At 34.3% G+C, this 14,884-nt stretch overlaps 4 protein-coding genes across 7 annotated transcripts; 2 read left to right on the top strand and 2 right to left on the bottom strand.

Moving 5' to 3' along the window:
* The first annotated feature begins 672 nt into the window (after positions 1 to 672).
* Positions 673 to 1,996, top strand: LOC100779612 (uncharacterized). The gene is made up of 2 exons (XM_003544652.5): positions 673 to 1,054; positions 1,309 to 1,996. Exons 1-2 carry the CDS (start codon positions 697 to 699, stop codon positions 1,902 to 1,904), a joined length of 954 nt encoding a protein of 317 aa, XP_003544700.3. The 5' UTR covers positions 673 to 696; the 3' UTR covers positions 1,905 to 1,996.
* Positions 1,997 to 2,147: 151 nt separating this feature from the next.
* Positions 2,148 to 5,474, bottom strand: LOC100779977 (scarecrow-like protein 21). The gene is made up of 2 exons (XM_006595640.4): positions 5,199 to 5,474; positions 2,148 to 4,015 (listed from the first exon to the last, which is right to left on the bottom strand). Exon 2 carries the CDS (start codon positions 3,814 to 3,816, stop codon positions 2,179 to 2,181), a length of 1,638 nt encoding a protein of 545 aa, XP_006595703.2. The 5' UTR covers positions 3,817 to 4,015; positions 5,199 to 5,474; the 3' UTR covers positions 2,148 to 2,178.
* Positions 5,475 to 9,508: 4,034 nt separating this feature from the next.
* Positions 9,509 to 11,223, bottom strand: LOC100777123 (uncharacterized). 3 transcript variants are annotated; one of them, XM_006595638.4, is made up of 5 exons: positions 10,952 to 11,223; positions 10,589 to 10,638; positions 10,416 to 10,503; positions 10,038 to 10,102; positions 9,509 to 9,733 (listed from the first exon to the last, which is right to left on the bottom strand). In XM_006595638.4, exons 1-5 carry the CDS (start codon positions 11,190 to 11,192, stop codon positions 9,632 to 9,634), a joined length of 546 nt encoding a protein of 181 aa, XP_006595701.1. In that variant the 5' UTR covers positions 11,193 to 11,223; the 3' UTR covers positions 9,509 to 9,631. The 3 variants fall into 3 exon arrangements, with proteins under 3 accessions (XP_006595701.1, XP_003544695.1, XP_006595702.1); XM_006595639.4 differs by having other exon boundaries at positions 9,630 to 9,733; positions 9,986 to 10,102; positions 10,952 to 11,221; XM_003544647.5 differs by lacking the exon at positions 10,038 to 10,102.
* On the top strand, positions 11,061 to 14,248 carry LOC102660933 (transcription termination factor MTERF9, chloroplastic). Of its 2 annotated transcripts, none has more exons than XM_006595636.4 (6): positions 11,061 to 11,728; positions 11,961 to 12,027; positions 12,102 to 12,235; positions 12,321 to 13,016; positions 13,265 to 13,882; positions 13,958 to 14,248. In XM_006595636.4, the coding sequence occupies exons 1-5, from the start codon at positions 11,450 to 11,452 to the stop codon at positions 13,580 to 13,582; spliced, it is 1,494 nt and encodes a 497-aa protein (XP_006595699.1). In that variant the 5' UTR covers positions 11,061 to 11,449; the 3' UTR covers positions 13,583 to 13,882; positions 13,958 to 14,248. The 2 variants fall into 2 exon arrangements, with proteins under 2 accessions (XP_006595699.1, XP_006595700.1); XM_006595637.4 differs by having other exon boundaries at positions 11,062 to 11,728; positions 12,327 to 13,016.
* Positions 14,249 to 14,884: the final 636 nt, after the last annotated feature.

The following is a 14,884-nucleotide window of genomic DNA, read 5'->3' as shown; positions in this document are numbered from 1 at the left end:
ATCGCTTTTTCTTTTTCATAAATGAAAAGAGAAATTATATTTGTACGAGTAGTTTGTAATTTTTTTATACTACAGATAGAGGTAGGAATAGAAGAAAAATCCAAGATAAATACTGCGGTGAAGAGAAATAAAGAGAAAATTGATATTGTAAGGTACATATTTCATGATTGAACTGGTGAAGTTAATCTTGCTTTTGCAAAATTTGATTAGCTAGGCATATGATATGGACATTGTAACTAAAAATCAAAGAATTGCTGGCCTAAAACTGACAAAAGAACAATAAATGACTAAGGAGAGTCCACTGTAGTCTTGCCTTTCTCAAGCATTCCAGAGTAGACGTTTCTCACTCATTTTTAAAACAGATCCATCATCTGTGTCCCGTAACGACAGAACGAAAAAGAAAAGGTTGAAATATATATCCTAATGCTACATGTATTTTAATTCAAAACTTGTACCAAAAGAGGTTTTAATTTCTTTTAATGTTATTTTCTTTGTTGCCGTTACAATGCAGTAAAATTAACAAATGGTCATTGTAAAATATAAAAACTAAATTGAAAATAATTATACATAAAAACAAAATATAATCTTTTATCCATATACATAAATTTCAATTTGGTCAATAGACAGCAAGAAATAAAAACAATTATACCTTTAATAAATAAACTAATTTTTTTTCCTATATGTATAAAATTGAAAATGAGTTTAGTGAACAAAAATGTACTCTTTTGTTTTTTGTCCCTCAATTTTGTGCATGTTACTGAGACAACAAACTCGTTCACAAGAAGCCATTCCTTTTGTGCTCATATATTTCAATCCACACAGGGAGGAAGAGGAACGAAAAAAGAGATGCATGCCATGTGGGTCTCCTTGAAGGATAATGTCAAATGTGGAAACAAGCTCAACGATGTAATCAAGCAGCAAACAAAATGCGGCAAAGGAAGTGGCTATGTTGCAGAAAAGGAGAAAATGAATGGATATAATAGACCTCTAATGGAAACTCCAACTACTAGCCTAGTGGTTTCAAGACCAAGCAACACACTGGGAAGGCTTCATGGTAAGTTACTAAGTTGCATGCTGCTCCTATTTGTATGAACATATCATGCTTTTGTCTTCAAAACTCGGTGTTTCATGATAAAGGTTGAAATGTAAGAATTATGATTTTTCAGAAGTCCTTGTAATGTAACGGGCTTATAAGAAGAAACTAGCTAGAGCAATTGGTTTATACTGTCTTACTTCCTTTATCCTTTCTTTCACTATCTATACGTTTTGTTCTACTAACTTGTTAACGTCATTATAAAATTATGGCAGAGCTGAGTGTTGGAGACCCATCAAGAAAAATTGTGGAGATGATATTTCAAAAAGCTTGGTTTAACAAATCAAAGCCAGTGAAGAAGGTCAGAACAGTCCTCAGGGTGAGTTACTCAGAAGAAGTCCTTGAAAGGTTTGAGAAGTATAGAGAATATGTCAAGAAGGTGGCCTCTGAGCAAAATCCAAGGAATCCAAGGAGCGCAGTTGATGGGAACGAACTGTTGCAGTTCTATGGTACTACAATGAGATGTTTTCAAGGAAAATCTGCTAAGAAAGTTCATGATCTGTGTAAAGATCCATCTTGTTATCTTTGTCAAATAATTCAGTTTAATTTCAACACACGATATGCCGAGATTCACTTGAATACAAGTGACAAAGAGTCGAGAAACAGAACAACTGCCACTGCCAGAGTACATAATGTGAAAAAAGCTGCAATAATTTGCAGGATAATTGCTGGAACTGCAGTAAATGAAGTTGATGGTGAATATGAAGGGTCTCACTCAACTGGGTTGGGAGAAATGCAGTTTACCTTACAAAAATTTGTAGTAAAAAATCCCAGTTCTATTCTTCCTTGTTTTGTAATAATTTTCAGCTAACATGTTTTGTAGGTGTAAATTGCCATTATTCTTTTATCTTTGTGAGGCGTGTCATGGCAAAATATAGAATACATAGTGCTGCTTGCCATTTTTCTTTTTTCTACTTTGATGAGATCGAGCTTGCTGGTACTGGCATTATTAACATAAATCAAGTGAGTTTTTTTAACAAATTATAGAGTAACTTGACTATGAGTTCCGCGAAAGAAGATTAGGATGATACATAAACTAACTAAAAGTCTGAAATAACAAAAATGAACCAGTTGTCATTGAATCATCACCTCCAAGCACAAGAGGTAATAAGAACTTGATTCATCCAACCAAGACATAGAGCCCCATCTCTCTCTTCTAGAGTGTAATGTCCTTGGTAGCTTTGCTGAAGATTTTTTATTGAACAAGTAACAAAGGAGTTCAATGGATATGGTGTGAATCCGGCCATAGTGAAACGTGATCTCCACTTCTTCAGAAGCTCATGGCGTTCCACTCTTTCTGCCCCTTCACATGCTATTAAGTTGACGACTTCTCGAGCCAAACAATGCTGCTCCACATTAATCCTTTCTTTGTGCTCCCTCGGCAGAGCAACATCAATTGATTCAAAAATAGCCAAGTAGTAGTTCATTGTCTCAACGAAACGGGGGAAGAATGGGAGGTTGTTGGTATGTGATTCTTGCTCAACAAGTGTCACAATCTTAGGAGACAAGCACTTTGCCAATCTCACCAACCGGTCACGATGGTTTCGACTATCCACACATTCATCTGGAACATGGTGCAACATCATGGCAAAGTTCACAGCAATAGCTTCACCAGGTTGAAGTGCAAGATCTTTGAGTTCAACCTCAGTGGGAGCAGCTCGTATAGCATGGAACTCAAAGGGTACATTATATGATTGTGCAAGCCTTGATAACCTTGCTCCAACAATTTCAAGGCCTCCTTCCCTGGCATAAGCTGAAGTGGAGTCATCAAAACCTGTTATTCTAATCTTGGGGGGTGCTCCAGGTCTGCCAGCAACAGCTTGGATTAGGCTTACCCACTGAATTCCCTGGTTAATCTGAAAATCAATAATGTGGACTTCACTTTCCTCCTTCATGACTTCAGCAATAGCTCCATTTGCTGACATGTAACCAAATTTGAGATATGGACAGATTTCATAAAGTAGATGCATGTGTGAAAGGAGTTCACTACCAGTAGGCTCTTTACATTTCAAGACTTTGTAGATTGTGCTTCCTGAAGAGGCAAGCCTTGCAACAAGAGCCTCCAACATGTATGCTCCCAATCGTTGGATTGGATTGCCGGAGACGGAGACCATTTTACGCAACTCTGACATCAACCATTCAGTTGTCTCCATATCATTTCCTGCCACTGCTTTTGCACATGTACAAAGCATCTCTTTTAAATCCCCTCTAGATATCATTTCCATCATTCTCTTCCACCTTTCTGCCTCTTTCAAAAATGAATCAGATTCTTCTGGAATTATGGTATCATAAGTATCCAGAATATCTGTATCATGTCCCAACATAGCACTTTCAAGCTCTCTTATCTTGTGCCTCAGCTCATCATCGTTAAGTGTCAAGAAAGATTTGTTTTCTAGCGATTCATCAACAATTTCAAGCGAATTCTGTGAACTGAACACATTTGGTTTTGACTGCAGCTTTGAGACTGGGCTATTGTTAGGTGAGAAACTGACAGTAGATGGAGAGTTTAGGGAAGGGAAATTGTTGTTTGTAGAAGATTCCAGGGTGCAATATTGTTCGAAAATACAAACAGAAGGGTAGGTTGCATGGCTACCATTATCAGAGGATGAGTAGTAGTCTAGGTTCCCACTTTGCAGGAAGCAACATGACCCCAGATTTTGCGCAGGCTCAATGCTGAACCTGCTAGAGTCATAGGACATTTTATGTTTCTGAGACATTTGCATTTGAAAAGTAACTGGTGCTTTGAATATATGCAAATAACACCAAAATGTTTGTCTGGTATAAACACTCCTGAATTTTCTGATTTCTCTCTTTTTTTGAACAACAAACAACAGGTACTTCTATTTAAGGTCCGTGATCGTTGTCCACATTTTACTCCAATTCCAGCTGGACATGAGCAGTGTTCTCAAAATCTAAGATATTCTGCACAAAGGTTAACACAACAGTTTAAGAAACAAACATAGATAGCAAAATAACAGAAGCTATAACCATATAAAACAAAAAGGCAGTCTCAGTCCTGATGGAATAAGAAGCAGGTAGTGTTGAGGCTATTGTCTAGAATTGGTATTCTTTGAAGTCAGGAGTTAAGGAATATGGAATATATTACTCAAATATAGGCTAGAAACCAATATGAACAGAGCTGGATTATTTACTGAAGGCATAAGAAGGCATCTTAAAACTAGAAAAACAAACTTGTATACAACATATTATATTTTCCAGATTTATTATATGCTATTCCAACTAGCAGCACGCCAAAGGGACAGTCTGTTTTTCATAATCCACATGAACAGAATACAGTTCTTAACATCTGAACAAAACTTCAATTTTATCATTTTATTTGAATCTTTTTATAATCAGTCTCTTCTTTAGCTTTTCACTTACCACATGTTATTGTTTTTGTTTGTGCTTTCAAATTTGATGCAATCAAGAAATGGAGATTGACTTGATAAATATAACTAAAATAATGAATTTTGGAGCACTTGCTGCTACTTAGAGGGAGACGCCCCCCCCCCCCTTTTTTTGTTTTTTTGGTCCCTTTATTTGTTCATAAAAAGGGATCTTTCAGAAATGCCTCCCACATGCTATTCATGATTTTCAATTCCTTAAACATGCTCTAAACTTCAACTGGATTAAATAGAAAGGTGAATAGGGACTTCCAATTATAAACTAAAAATAAAAAATAAGCATTCAAATACAAAATTCATTCAAAGTTCAAACACACTTGAGACACATAAATGCTGATCAAACACCCTGTTGATTCAACAAAACCTAAACTGAAAAGCAAGACAAAAAAGTGAAAAATCATTACTATAAACCAGAAAGGGATCAAACTTGGAAGTAATTGCTCCCCGTTAAACATACCATTGTTAAAAGTTAATCAACAACCCATTTTTACAAGCTAAATAACTTCCATAAAAGTAACTTATTTTTCTTCTCTGATAAATAAAACAAGATGCAGCATCTCCTTCAACTTCAACATGAGCAGCACAAACACTTTTATAATCTATATGGTAAAAAAGTAAAACCACTTTCCTCCCACAACATCCTCATACAAAACAAGAAAAGTAGAAAACAAGATCAGCACAATATTTTCAGAGACTCTCACCTTAAATGAAAAGGAAAGCATGATCTGAACTTTGAAGCCAAAACAATAGAGAACTGATGCAAGGACTTAGCACTTTTGCAGGTAAAAGCAACGAGGAATTGGCATGCATGTGGGCTTTTGTTTTTGTGGTTTTATTATTCAAGGTTGGTGGTAAAGACCAAATACAAGGCTGTTGAGTACTATATTTTATAGGAACGCTTACTTAAGCAATGAATAAGTCTTGTTCCCCCCCACAAAATTACTTTGAAACCACAAAGCAGATTCAATCATGTTTACCTCCCAAATTTGTCCTTTACTCGTTGTCATCTTATAAAGTTAACTTCCTGTTATTTCTGTTAATCACCTCTTAAGCAGTTAAGCATTCTATTTTATTTCTTCATTTTTTTCAAAACATAGGTTTTTACATGCTCTTTTAACATAAAAGATAAAGAATATTTTTGACGCATCTTAAAATCGTCGGTTACCAAATAAAATTTAAATGTTTTACTAAAATGACGAAAATAATATTAATAATGTTAAATACTTATATTTTTTAAAATATGTAATTGGTTAGAACAAAATTAGATTTAAATTCTTTCAACAAAGTCTTGAGTTTGAGAATCAAGCCTTACCAGTAAAGAAATAATGATTAAGAAAAGAGACTTCCTTAAAAATGATTAATATTTTTTGACAGATTATTCGTCAATAAAAACTGATAAACATTAATTAATGCATATAGCAAGTCTGAAACCTCTGGTTTATTTGGATTCCACTGTTCCGAATACAGACGCACGTGCATGACACGTAAACATTAATTAGAGGTTCTTAGATGCAAGCAACGATCTCAGTTATACGTCATCTGATAAAAAACGTGATTTAACTGTCAATAACTTAACTTTTTAAACTTAACAAATCGTATCTGTAAAATAGACTCACGTGTGAAGGAGAAGAAAAATCATGTAAGTAGTCAATATATGCATACTTTGATGAGTTAAAATGAGTATTTTAAACCATTTTCCAGAAATTTACATAGCGGTTTCTTACATTTTAATCTTAATTTTAGGAAGAAAAGTGATTTTTTCCCATCGACATGAAGATTTCTATTTAGTTTGCTCGTTTGTTGACGTCTCTTGTTTTGGCGCGTGTAATTGAAAAAGAAAAGACAATAAAGGGAGTTTGTCGGTAATGGTATGGTGGTTGATAGCATTGCCCCCACGGTTTTCGTCATTTTTAGGGATGAAAATTATGCATTAATTAGTATTATTTTTGTGTTAGATCATATTTATCTTTCATATCAAGATAATTCTATTCAAATAGAATAATTATAGATGATAAAGTTTTTTCTAAGTCTCAAATCTAAATTGGTTAAGTTGAAATAACTATCAGTCAAGTGATTCAGTTGCTTGATGTTATAAATTAATAGCATCAATAATCTTTCTTCTCCCCATTTTTTATACAATGCAGTTATGGGTCATTATAATTGCAACAATAAGAGCAGTTCTTAATTAAACACCAACATGACGCGTTTGGCTTCAACCACTTTCACGAGCAATCACACCGACATGCATAAATTTATCTTTATCTTCTTAAAGTACGTTCTGCTTTGTTTGTATTGTTCCTTTCGAGTGTTGAAAAACCAATTTCTTTAGATGCTATCCAATTCTGGAAGTTGAGTTGGAATTTGAACTAAACAGGTTTCACTTTGTTCTTTTCTGTTTGTTTCAATTCAACACCAACATGCTGCACACCCTGCTTGTTCATGTCATAAATCGTAATATAGGATGACATGAATTTCTTGTCAGCCATACGTCATAAATTTGTGGAGGCTACTATTTTTCTTCTTCTTTTTCTTACAAAAAAGGAAGAAGAAGCTCGATGTATTCGTTTAGAACTCAGTTATTTTCAGAATTATTGTTATATTAAAATTACAAATCATCTAATATTTTTTAAAAATAATTAGAAGCAAATGTTTTTTTTAAAGAAAAAACTAATTAGAAGCAATTACTAGTAATAGAAATGTTTTAAATACTCAACAAACTTGTTAAAATGTCACGTTACAAATTTGAATCCTCTCTAATCAACTTTCCCGAGTCAAATTACTACTATCTAGTACAACCATACATTGCATTTAAAATTTGTCAGTATTGACCAATATCCCAAAAAAAATTGACCAATTTCCATTAACTAGGAAGAATTGGGATCAATTAATGTGCAGCATTAGATGTAATATTCGACTGTGATTTGATGGAGTTTGAGCTAGAGAGAGAGTTGGTTGCAAAGCAAAGGATCCGTTTCATGACATCACCCCTTTAGAAAGCTGGAAAGGAACGCAATAAAGTAGCAAAATTTTGTAGTTGAAGTCCATCAATACTATCAAATGCAATTTAATAAATAGAAAATTAGAAGTCCAAAATTGTGGCTGTGTACCAATTCAAGCACCAAGCCATGAGAAATAATTGCCTAATTTATGGTTATTAAAAAAAATAGTTAATTTAGTTATTAACATTAAATTTGTTTATAATTATAATATTTTTAAAAATTTATCTTTAACTTTATTAGAAATCTATTAATCTTCTCAAAATGGAAAGAGACAATTTAAAATATTTTAATTAAAAATAAATAATACATAACGAAGATGAAATAAAGTCTTATAATAAAAAATAAAAATTTATTAACTATGTCTTATAATTAGAGAGAAAAAATATATTATTTCAAAATAAAAAAAAATCACCATAATATAAATTTATCAACGTCGCAATTTTTTGTGTGCCACTAAAGTCTTACCTTACTGCAAGATGATGTACTCTTCAAAGTCAATATGATAAAGTCCTAAGATAATTATCAATTATGTAAGACAATACACCTAAAAGTAGGGACAATATACGAAGGATAAGGTTGGAAGATTTTGTTACAGATTGTGTAGACTACTTTAGGTAGCCAAGCGTCATGTAACAATTACGAGTATGTGACATCAGTAATGACATAGTTATAGAGAAGAAGATGAAGAAGAATCAGGGCTGCCTAATTTGAAAAGAATCTTCTTATATATGGCGTTGGTATTGATATTGATATAAAGGATTTTCTAGTGCCAATGTCCTTTAGAGCGCTTGACTCTTTTACCAGAACAAATACTGAAGAAAACAGATGTTGACCACCTTAATACGAGGTATATTGTAAGTGGAATAAACGAATCAACCTCAAATGATAAAATGCCCTTGAGAGACTTTACAAGTGGCATCTGTTTTTCAATTCTGGATTCCTTCAACAACTATCAGTAGCTTGAAATAGACAGTAAAACTTGGAGAATTTGGGCATGATTGGTGTTAAGAATATACATTATTTGGAATAAAGGATAAGGTCAAATAAACACCTCTTCTCAAACTTGTAAGATAGCAATAAGTAGTAACACATATAGTAACTTCTCACACATTTTAAATTTTATTAATCGCGTAGTTGCATTAAAAGTTCTTATAAAATATATTAAGTCTACAATGTATGCAACAGAAAATGCAATAATGGCTTGCTCATGCTTCCCATTCATTTCCAAAATCACTGAAACTCTGGCAAAAATTAGACATTCAGTGAAAGGGAAAATATAGAGACTGTCATCTGAAGCCAGTTGTGAGTCCCCAGTTAGATATATCATATACTGAGGCTCTCAGATAGTTTGGTTATATCAGGTCAGACCATCCGATACCAAGGCCAAAGCAAATTCATACCCATCATTCATCAGAAGAAGAGATACCTAGGCTACCCTTGACAACAAATTCTAGTTACTAAAGAGAAAGCACACAAAACTTTATTGATTTAACTAGTATATAATCCTCATATGAATAGATTAAATTTCTTCTTTTCAACTCAACTTTATAATGGATTAATAGTCTTAAAATAGAGAAATGAGGAATCCAACCCCTAGCTAAATTCACTACTATTGGCATTAAATCCTTGCTCTATCAATTTAATGCATTTACTGTGTAAGCCAGTCTGATTACATCCTATCCATGTGAAAATTACTGAAAATTGGAGCCAATTCAATTAGAATCCTAGACAAAGGAACAACCTATAATGAAAAAACAGCTAGAAAACCAAGCTTCTACCACTTCAAAAAAATAGTCCAAATATCGAGACTTCACCTTTAAAATGCCTCCAATAGCACAAAAAATAATAGTCTAATATTGGTAACAAACTACGTTGTTATGAAATCAGCCATCTGATATATGTGCAACAGCTTGATCTTATTACAGAAGGAAGTCCTCATTCTTATTTTTCATCATTGATGCACCAAATTTTTTCCTGGGTGAGTATATCAATAAGGTAGCAAATACCATTTCTCTCAAAAAAGGAATTACAATGTTTCTTATAAATTTTTTAGTTGGTAATCATTGCAAATGGCTTTACTATGTTGTTTACATTTGTGTATGATAGAGAATGTTATCACAAACAGAGAATCTCTGCTAAAATAAAGTTGTCATTTGTTGAAGTATGGTTTTTTGTACAATGCTGTAGAAATTAACCGGAGAAGAATCTTTTCCAGGATTGCCAAGGAAGAAACCCACCTGCGATATACAGCATACGAAGGACTGTAAGGTAATCAATTTGACACAAATAACTTAGTTAAAAGTAGATCAACAAAACATAAATGACAAGAAAAATAGGGAAACAACAAAGCAATGAGAAGTAATGTTGGTACAGCTCATACTTATGATCATAATTTACAAAATTTCTAAATTGATATTATGGTTGTGAAATCTAGTTATTCCTTTCTCTTGAAACTTTCAAAATAATTAAGGGTTTGAAACAGAAGTTACATGAGTGAGACCAACTAATGGTACTTCAATTACACTGCTGGAGTGGAATTACCAAAGAAACGCTAGAATTTGCCGTCATACACTTGTCATAGCTCCTCATAACCAAAATGAAAGAAACTGTGAACCAAAAGGAAGAGAATCTATGAAAAGTATCTCCTTTTCAACATCAAAATATTCTCAGGTTGACAATAGATATTCAAATTAGCTTGGGAATGCATGGATTTCTGCAAGCAATTCCTAGGTGTTCAATGTACATCCAAATAATTTATAACTACACACATTCAAGATACTGAATTTGATTTCAATTACTGAGACATAAAAACCCCATAAATCAGGAATATTTCTGAGACATACAACAACATTCTCCCAGCTGCATACTTAATTGGTTAAATAGAGTACATGATATGAGAAGAAGTGAATGCAATCATACCACATTCTGGGCAACGGAGATAGTCCTTTTCCTTTTCCCTAAGAACAAGCCCTGACCCTCCACACACCTCGCATCTTTTTTGAGCTATCTGGAACATTATCCAACAATGAAGACATGAAACACAGGGGCTTCATAACTTATGAGTTAGCAGCTCAACCAAAAGAGTGACTTACAATTCTTTTGCTAAATTCAATCCCTGCCACCACAAAAGGGGTAACCCCAGCTGCAAAATTCAAACACACAAAATCAAAACCCAATTTCTGAGCACCATTCTCTTTCCATAAAGATAAGCACAAAACATAACTGCAGTCTTTTGGTGCCGCTCTCTAATCAGAATTGAAGTTTCATCTCGATAACATGTTTAATGCAAATCTTTATTAAGCAGATTATTGATAAAAAAAATCTCTAATTTGATTTAAGAATAACAATACCAAAAAGCACCTAATAAACTGCATCCAAAGTTTTCTTTGTCCTATAAAAACAAGCATCACAAGTAAAGTAAAATATCAAAGGTTGTGCTGTGTGACTTAAGGTACCTATAGCTCCAACCACAATTTGCCATGTGACTTCCACTGGAGCAGGGTCAAGTACTGTGGTTACATCATCAACATTCACAGGCACAGCAGTCACCCTTGTTCTTCTTGCATTCTTAACACAAACATGATTACAACGTTGTCTTTGTTGAGTCACGTGACAGTTCTGTGCGACTTTGCTCCTAGTTTTCACACTCGCTAACGAAAGCAGAGACAAAGAAGAAGATGCTGCTGCTGCTTCCATGGTACGGTAACTAACTGACCAAGCTCGTTCATTTCACACTTCACAACAACCCAACCGTTATAAATAATGCCACGTGGGCTTTTTTAGCCCACGGGCTCGCGCCACCTACGCGTTACATTGTGTGACTCATGTTTCAGATATGGTTTTAAGTAAAAACGACACCGTTTCAGATAGAAAGAAGATAAACCTCTGGGAGTGCAGAGATTCTGATTATTAGGGTTTTGGAGTATATTCTTTTTCTGTTTCTCTCTCCAACAATGGCGGCTGTTATGCCTCTCTATCCTTATAATCCAATGCTATACTTTTCGACTCCTTCGAGTTTTTGTTCTCAATTTTGGATTTTGGAGAGAGAGCGTTTGGGTTCTGCGAGGTTGAAGAATTTGGTGAAACTTGCAGCACATTCCAATCCGAGGATTCTCAAGAGCAACAGGAAGTCAAAGTATGGAGAGGCACTGTCGCTGTACGATAGCGACGAAGACGATGAAGAATTGGACGACGACGACAACGAGGATGACGATGATGATTGGCTTTCTGATGTGAGCTTTGTGATTTCACTGTCTGTGGTCAAAAGTTTTCTTTAAATTCTAGGATGAATATCTAATTCAATTGATAGGTGAAGTTGGTTTTTTAATTATGCATTTGAATTGTTTCATTAGTCAAATGTAACAAAACTGAGGAATGTTTAATTATCTCTGTTGAAATTTGATATTGATGATGATTGCTTCTTTATTTGTTAATTTTCCCTTTCATTGTGGAACATGTGTGCAGGAGGAATTTTCTGAGCCTGCTAACTTAGATGTTAATAACAAGAGATTTAAGTCAAAGACAACTAAAGGTATGCTTGAAAATGTTATATTGATTATTAGTTTTAAGGGGGGAAGTTGAATATTCAGAATCTTGCTTGTGCAGGAAACGATAGACAACAGGAACGGGAGTGGGGTTTGAGATCTTTTGACAATGAACAAAGCATTAGATTGCCTAGAAGTGAGAGAGTGGCAACCTTACAAAGAAATGAGAGTGGAAAGCTACCAAATCGTGATACAGTAAGCCGTGAACTGTCAAATTGTGCCATTTAATGTACTTGTGGTGCTCTTGAACGTTATGTTTATTTATCTTTCTTTTTTCAAGTTGCAGCATAGTAGAAATGTAAAGGATAAAAAATATCCGCAGTTGTCTGAGGAGATTCCTTTGGATGTGAAATGGTTACCACTTCTTGATTACTTAAGCACTTTTGGAATGAAGGAATCACACTTTGTCCAAATGTATGAGAGACGCATGCAATCACTTCAAATTAATGTGTGTTCTGCACAGGAGAGGTTAGAATACTTGTTGAGTATTGGTGTTAAACAAAGAGATGTAAGAAGAATCCTTTTGAGGCAACCACAAATTCTTGAGTATACAGTGGAGAACAATTTGAAGTCTCATGTTGCTTTCTTGAGGGGCCTGGGCATACCTAATTCTAGAATAGGGCAAATCATTGCTGCTGCGCCATCCTTGTTTTCTTATAGTGTTGAGAATTCGTTAAAACCTACAGTTAGTTATTTAATTGAGGAAGTTGGCATCAAGGAAAAAGATTTGGGTAAGGTCATTCAGCTTAGTCCCCAGATTCTTGTGCAGAGAATTGACATTTCATGGAATACTCGTTGTATGTTTCTTACCAAAGAGTTGGGTGCACCCAGAGATAGCATTGTGAAAATGGTGACAAAACATCCCCAACTTCTCCATTACAGCATAGATGATGGATTACTTCCAAGAATAAATTTCCTAAGGAGCATAGGAATGAAAAATTCAGACATCTTGAAAGTTTTGACTAGCCTAACACAGGTCATTTTGCATGTATTTGCCTCATTATTAATTTATGAAAATTATTCTGTTTTACTGTTCCAAATTTCCATTCCTCCTTTCCAATTGATGCTGTTTTTGTAGGATGCCCTACATTTGCACAAATAGAACTAGGAAAATATAATAATGATATGATATTGCTGTATATTTTTGTATATTTTGGATTCATACTTCTTATAATGTGAAGAACAGTGTGTATCTCTTGTTAATGTTGACTACTGTGCCTGCAGGTGCTATCTCTGTCCTTAGAGGAGAATCTAAAGCCCAAATATTTGTACTTGGTTAATGAACTTAACAATGAGGTGCAATCCTTGACCAAATACCCGATGTATCTTAGCTTATCTTTAGACCAGAGAATTCGTCCTCGTCATAGGTTCTTGGTTTCCCTAAAGAAAGCTCCAAAAGGACCATTTCCACTTGGATCTCTAGTTCCAACTGATGAATGCTTTTGCCAACAGTGGGCTGGAACTAGTTTAGATAAATATTTGGCATTTCGTCAGAGATTATTACTTAAAAAGTTTGCTGAGAAATATGAAAGAAAAATGTGACAGATCAGAATCAAGTTTGTATCAGTCAACTTGCATGAATACTGGAAGAAGAATCTGTTGTAATATTATTGTCATGCAACATGTTGCTATAAAGTTTTCTTGATGGTCTGCATTGGGCTGAAGCTCAATAATTAGAGTTTAGTTGGCTATTTGGCACTGTCTGCACATGATTTCATGACACACTCAAGCATCAGTGTCTGATTCTCAGCAGAAGCTGCCCAACTACTTTTGTGAAGTTTATTATTGCTGTGCTTGTGGCTGAAAAGCAGAACACATCACAGTGCAATTTGTCACCCTAAGGTGAGCTTGTTTGTTAGTTAATAATTAATACATTAAGTATGCTGTTATTAACCATAAGTCTCTAACCTATTGCAGGTTGTGGACAATGTTGCAAACTTTTATTGGTATAAATTGAAGAAGCTGTATCAATTTTAACTCTTAAGATCCAGCTTATGGATTCTGCCATCGCTACTATCATGTTTCCTTTTTACCTTCAATGATGTGTTTGTGTAGATACATCTTTTTACTGTTTTCATTCTTTTGTGTATCTGAGATCAGTAGGGCTTCTGTTACCAAATCACCTTAGCAGACCTATACATAATTTTTGTCACCCCGCGGCCATTTGTATCACATGTATGAGTTGAAATAACATTCATATTATCTTCAGTACTAGTAATTGAATTCTATCTTCTGGATTTATTTATTTTTGGGGAGGTGGAGGGGGTTGCTTGGTTTATGTTGAGTTGGTGTAATATATCACTTTCATCTTTCAGTCGTGTATTCTCTGAAGAATGAATAAAGGACATTCTTATAATCAAACATGGGTAGATTCATGTTAGAAATTGATATTTTTATTGTGATAAAAACAAAGGTATCCGCATCATGAACTGGATATGGAAGATACTTTTTGGATGATTACAGGGAAGAAATGACGAGAAATTATTAGCACATGCTTGGAAATGGATTAATTTTTTGAAATTACGATTTCACTGGAATAGCAGATGATGCAAGAGACAGGTTTAAATTAAGGTTCATTACATTAAACATTATTTTCAATATAGGTACACGTTTAAATAAATTGCCATCCAAATATTAACAAATTAAAAATTGTTTTCTGGCTCTTATAACTTTTGTCATGTTGCTTGCAATGGAATGGACGATGATGCTCTGGCAAGCTTTATTTAATGATTGTTTCCTCTTCAATGACTAAAAGTGATTTTGGTTTATTTTTTACCATCTTCCAAACTTTATCTCGCCTGTTAGCTGTATAAAGTTTCGTTTGTGAATTGTGACTAATATTGT

This window comes from Glycine max, chromosome 14, assembly GCF_000004515.6.
Source record: "Glycine max cultivar Williams 82 chromosome 14, Glycine_max_v4.0, whole genome shotgun sequence".
NCBI classification, from domain to species: domain Eukaryota; kingdom Viridiplantae; phylum Streptophyta; class Magnoliopsida; order Fabales; family Fabaceae; genus Glycine; species Glycine max.
The sequence above is the reverse complement of the archived record's forward strand: the minus strand, read 5'-3'. Positions and strand labels throughout refer to the sequence as shown.

Coding starts and splice junctions, on each gene's coding strand:
- LOC100779612 (XM_003544652.5), top strand. CDS start 697: ATGAGTTTAGTGAACAAAAATGTACTCTTTTGTTTTTTGTCCCTCAAT. Junction 1,055..1,308: donor CACACTGGGAAGGCTTCATG/GTAAGTTACTAA, acceptor AAATTATGGCAG/AGCTGAGTGTTGGAGACCCA.
- LOC100779977 (XM_006595640.4), bottom strand. CDS start 3,816: ATGCAAATGTCTCAGAAACATAAAATGTCCTATGACTCTAGCAGGTTC.
- LOC100777123 (XM_006595638.4), bottom strand. CDS start 11,192: ATGGAAGCAGCAGCAGCATCTTCTTCTTTGTCTCTGCTTTCGTTAGCG. Junction 10,504..10,588: donor TTGAATTTAGCAAAAGAATT/GTAAGTCACTCT, acceptor ATAATGTTCCAG/ATAGCTCAAAAAAGATGCGA. Junction 10,103..10,415: donor TCTCCGTTGCCCAGAATGTG/GTATGATTGCAT, acceptor TTTGGTTCACAG/TTTCTTTCATTTTGGTTATG.
- LOC102660933 (XM_006595636.4), top strand. CDS start 11,450: ATGGCGGCTGTTATGCCTCTCTATCCTTATAATCCAATGCTATACTTT. Junction 11,729..11,960: donor ATGATGATTGGCTTTCTGAT/GTGAGCTTTGTG, acceptor ACATGTGTGCAG/GAGGAATTTTCTGAGCCTGC. Junction 12,028..12,101: donor TAAGTCAAAGACAACTAAAG/GTATGCTTGAAA, acceptor TTGCTTGTGCAG/GAAACGATAGACAACAGGAA.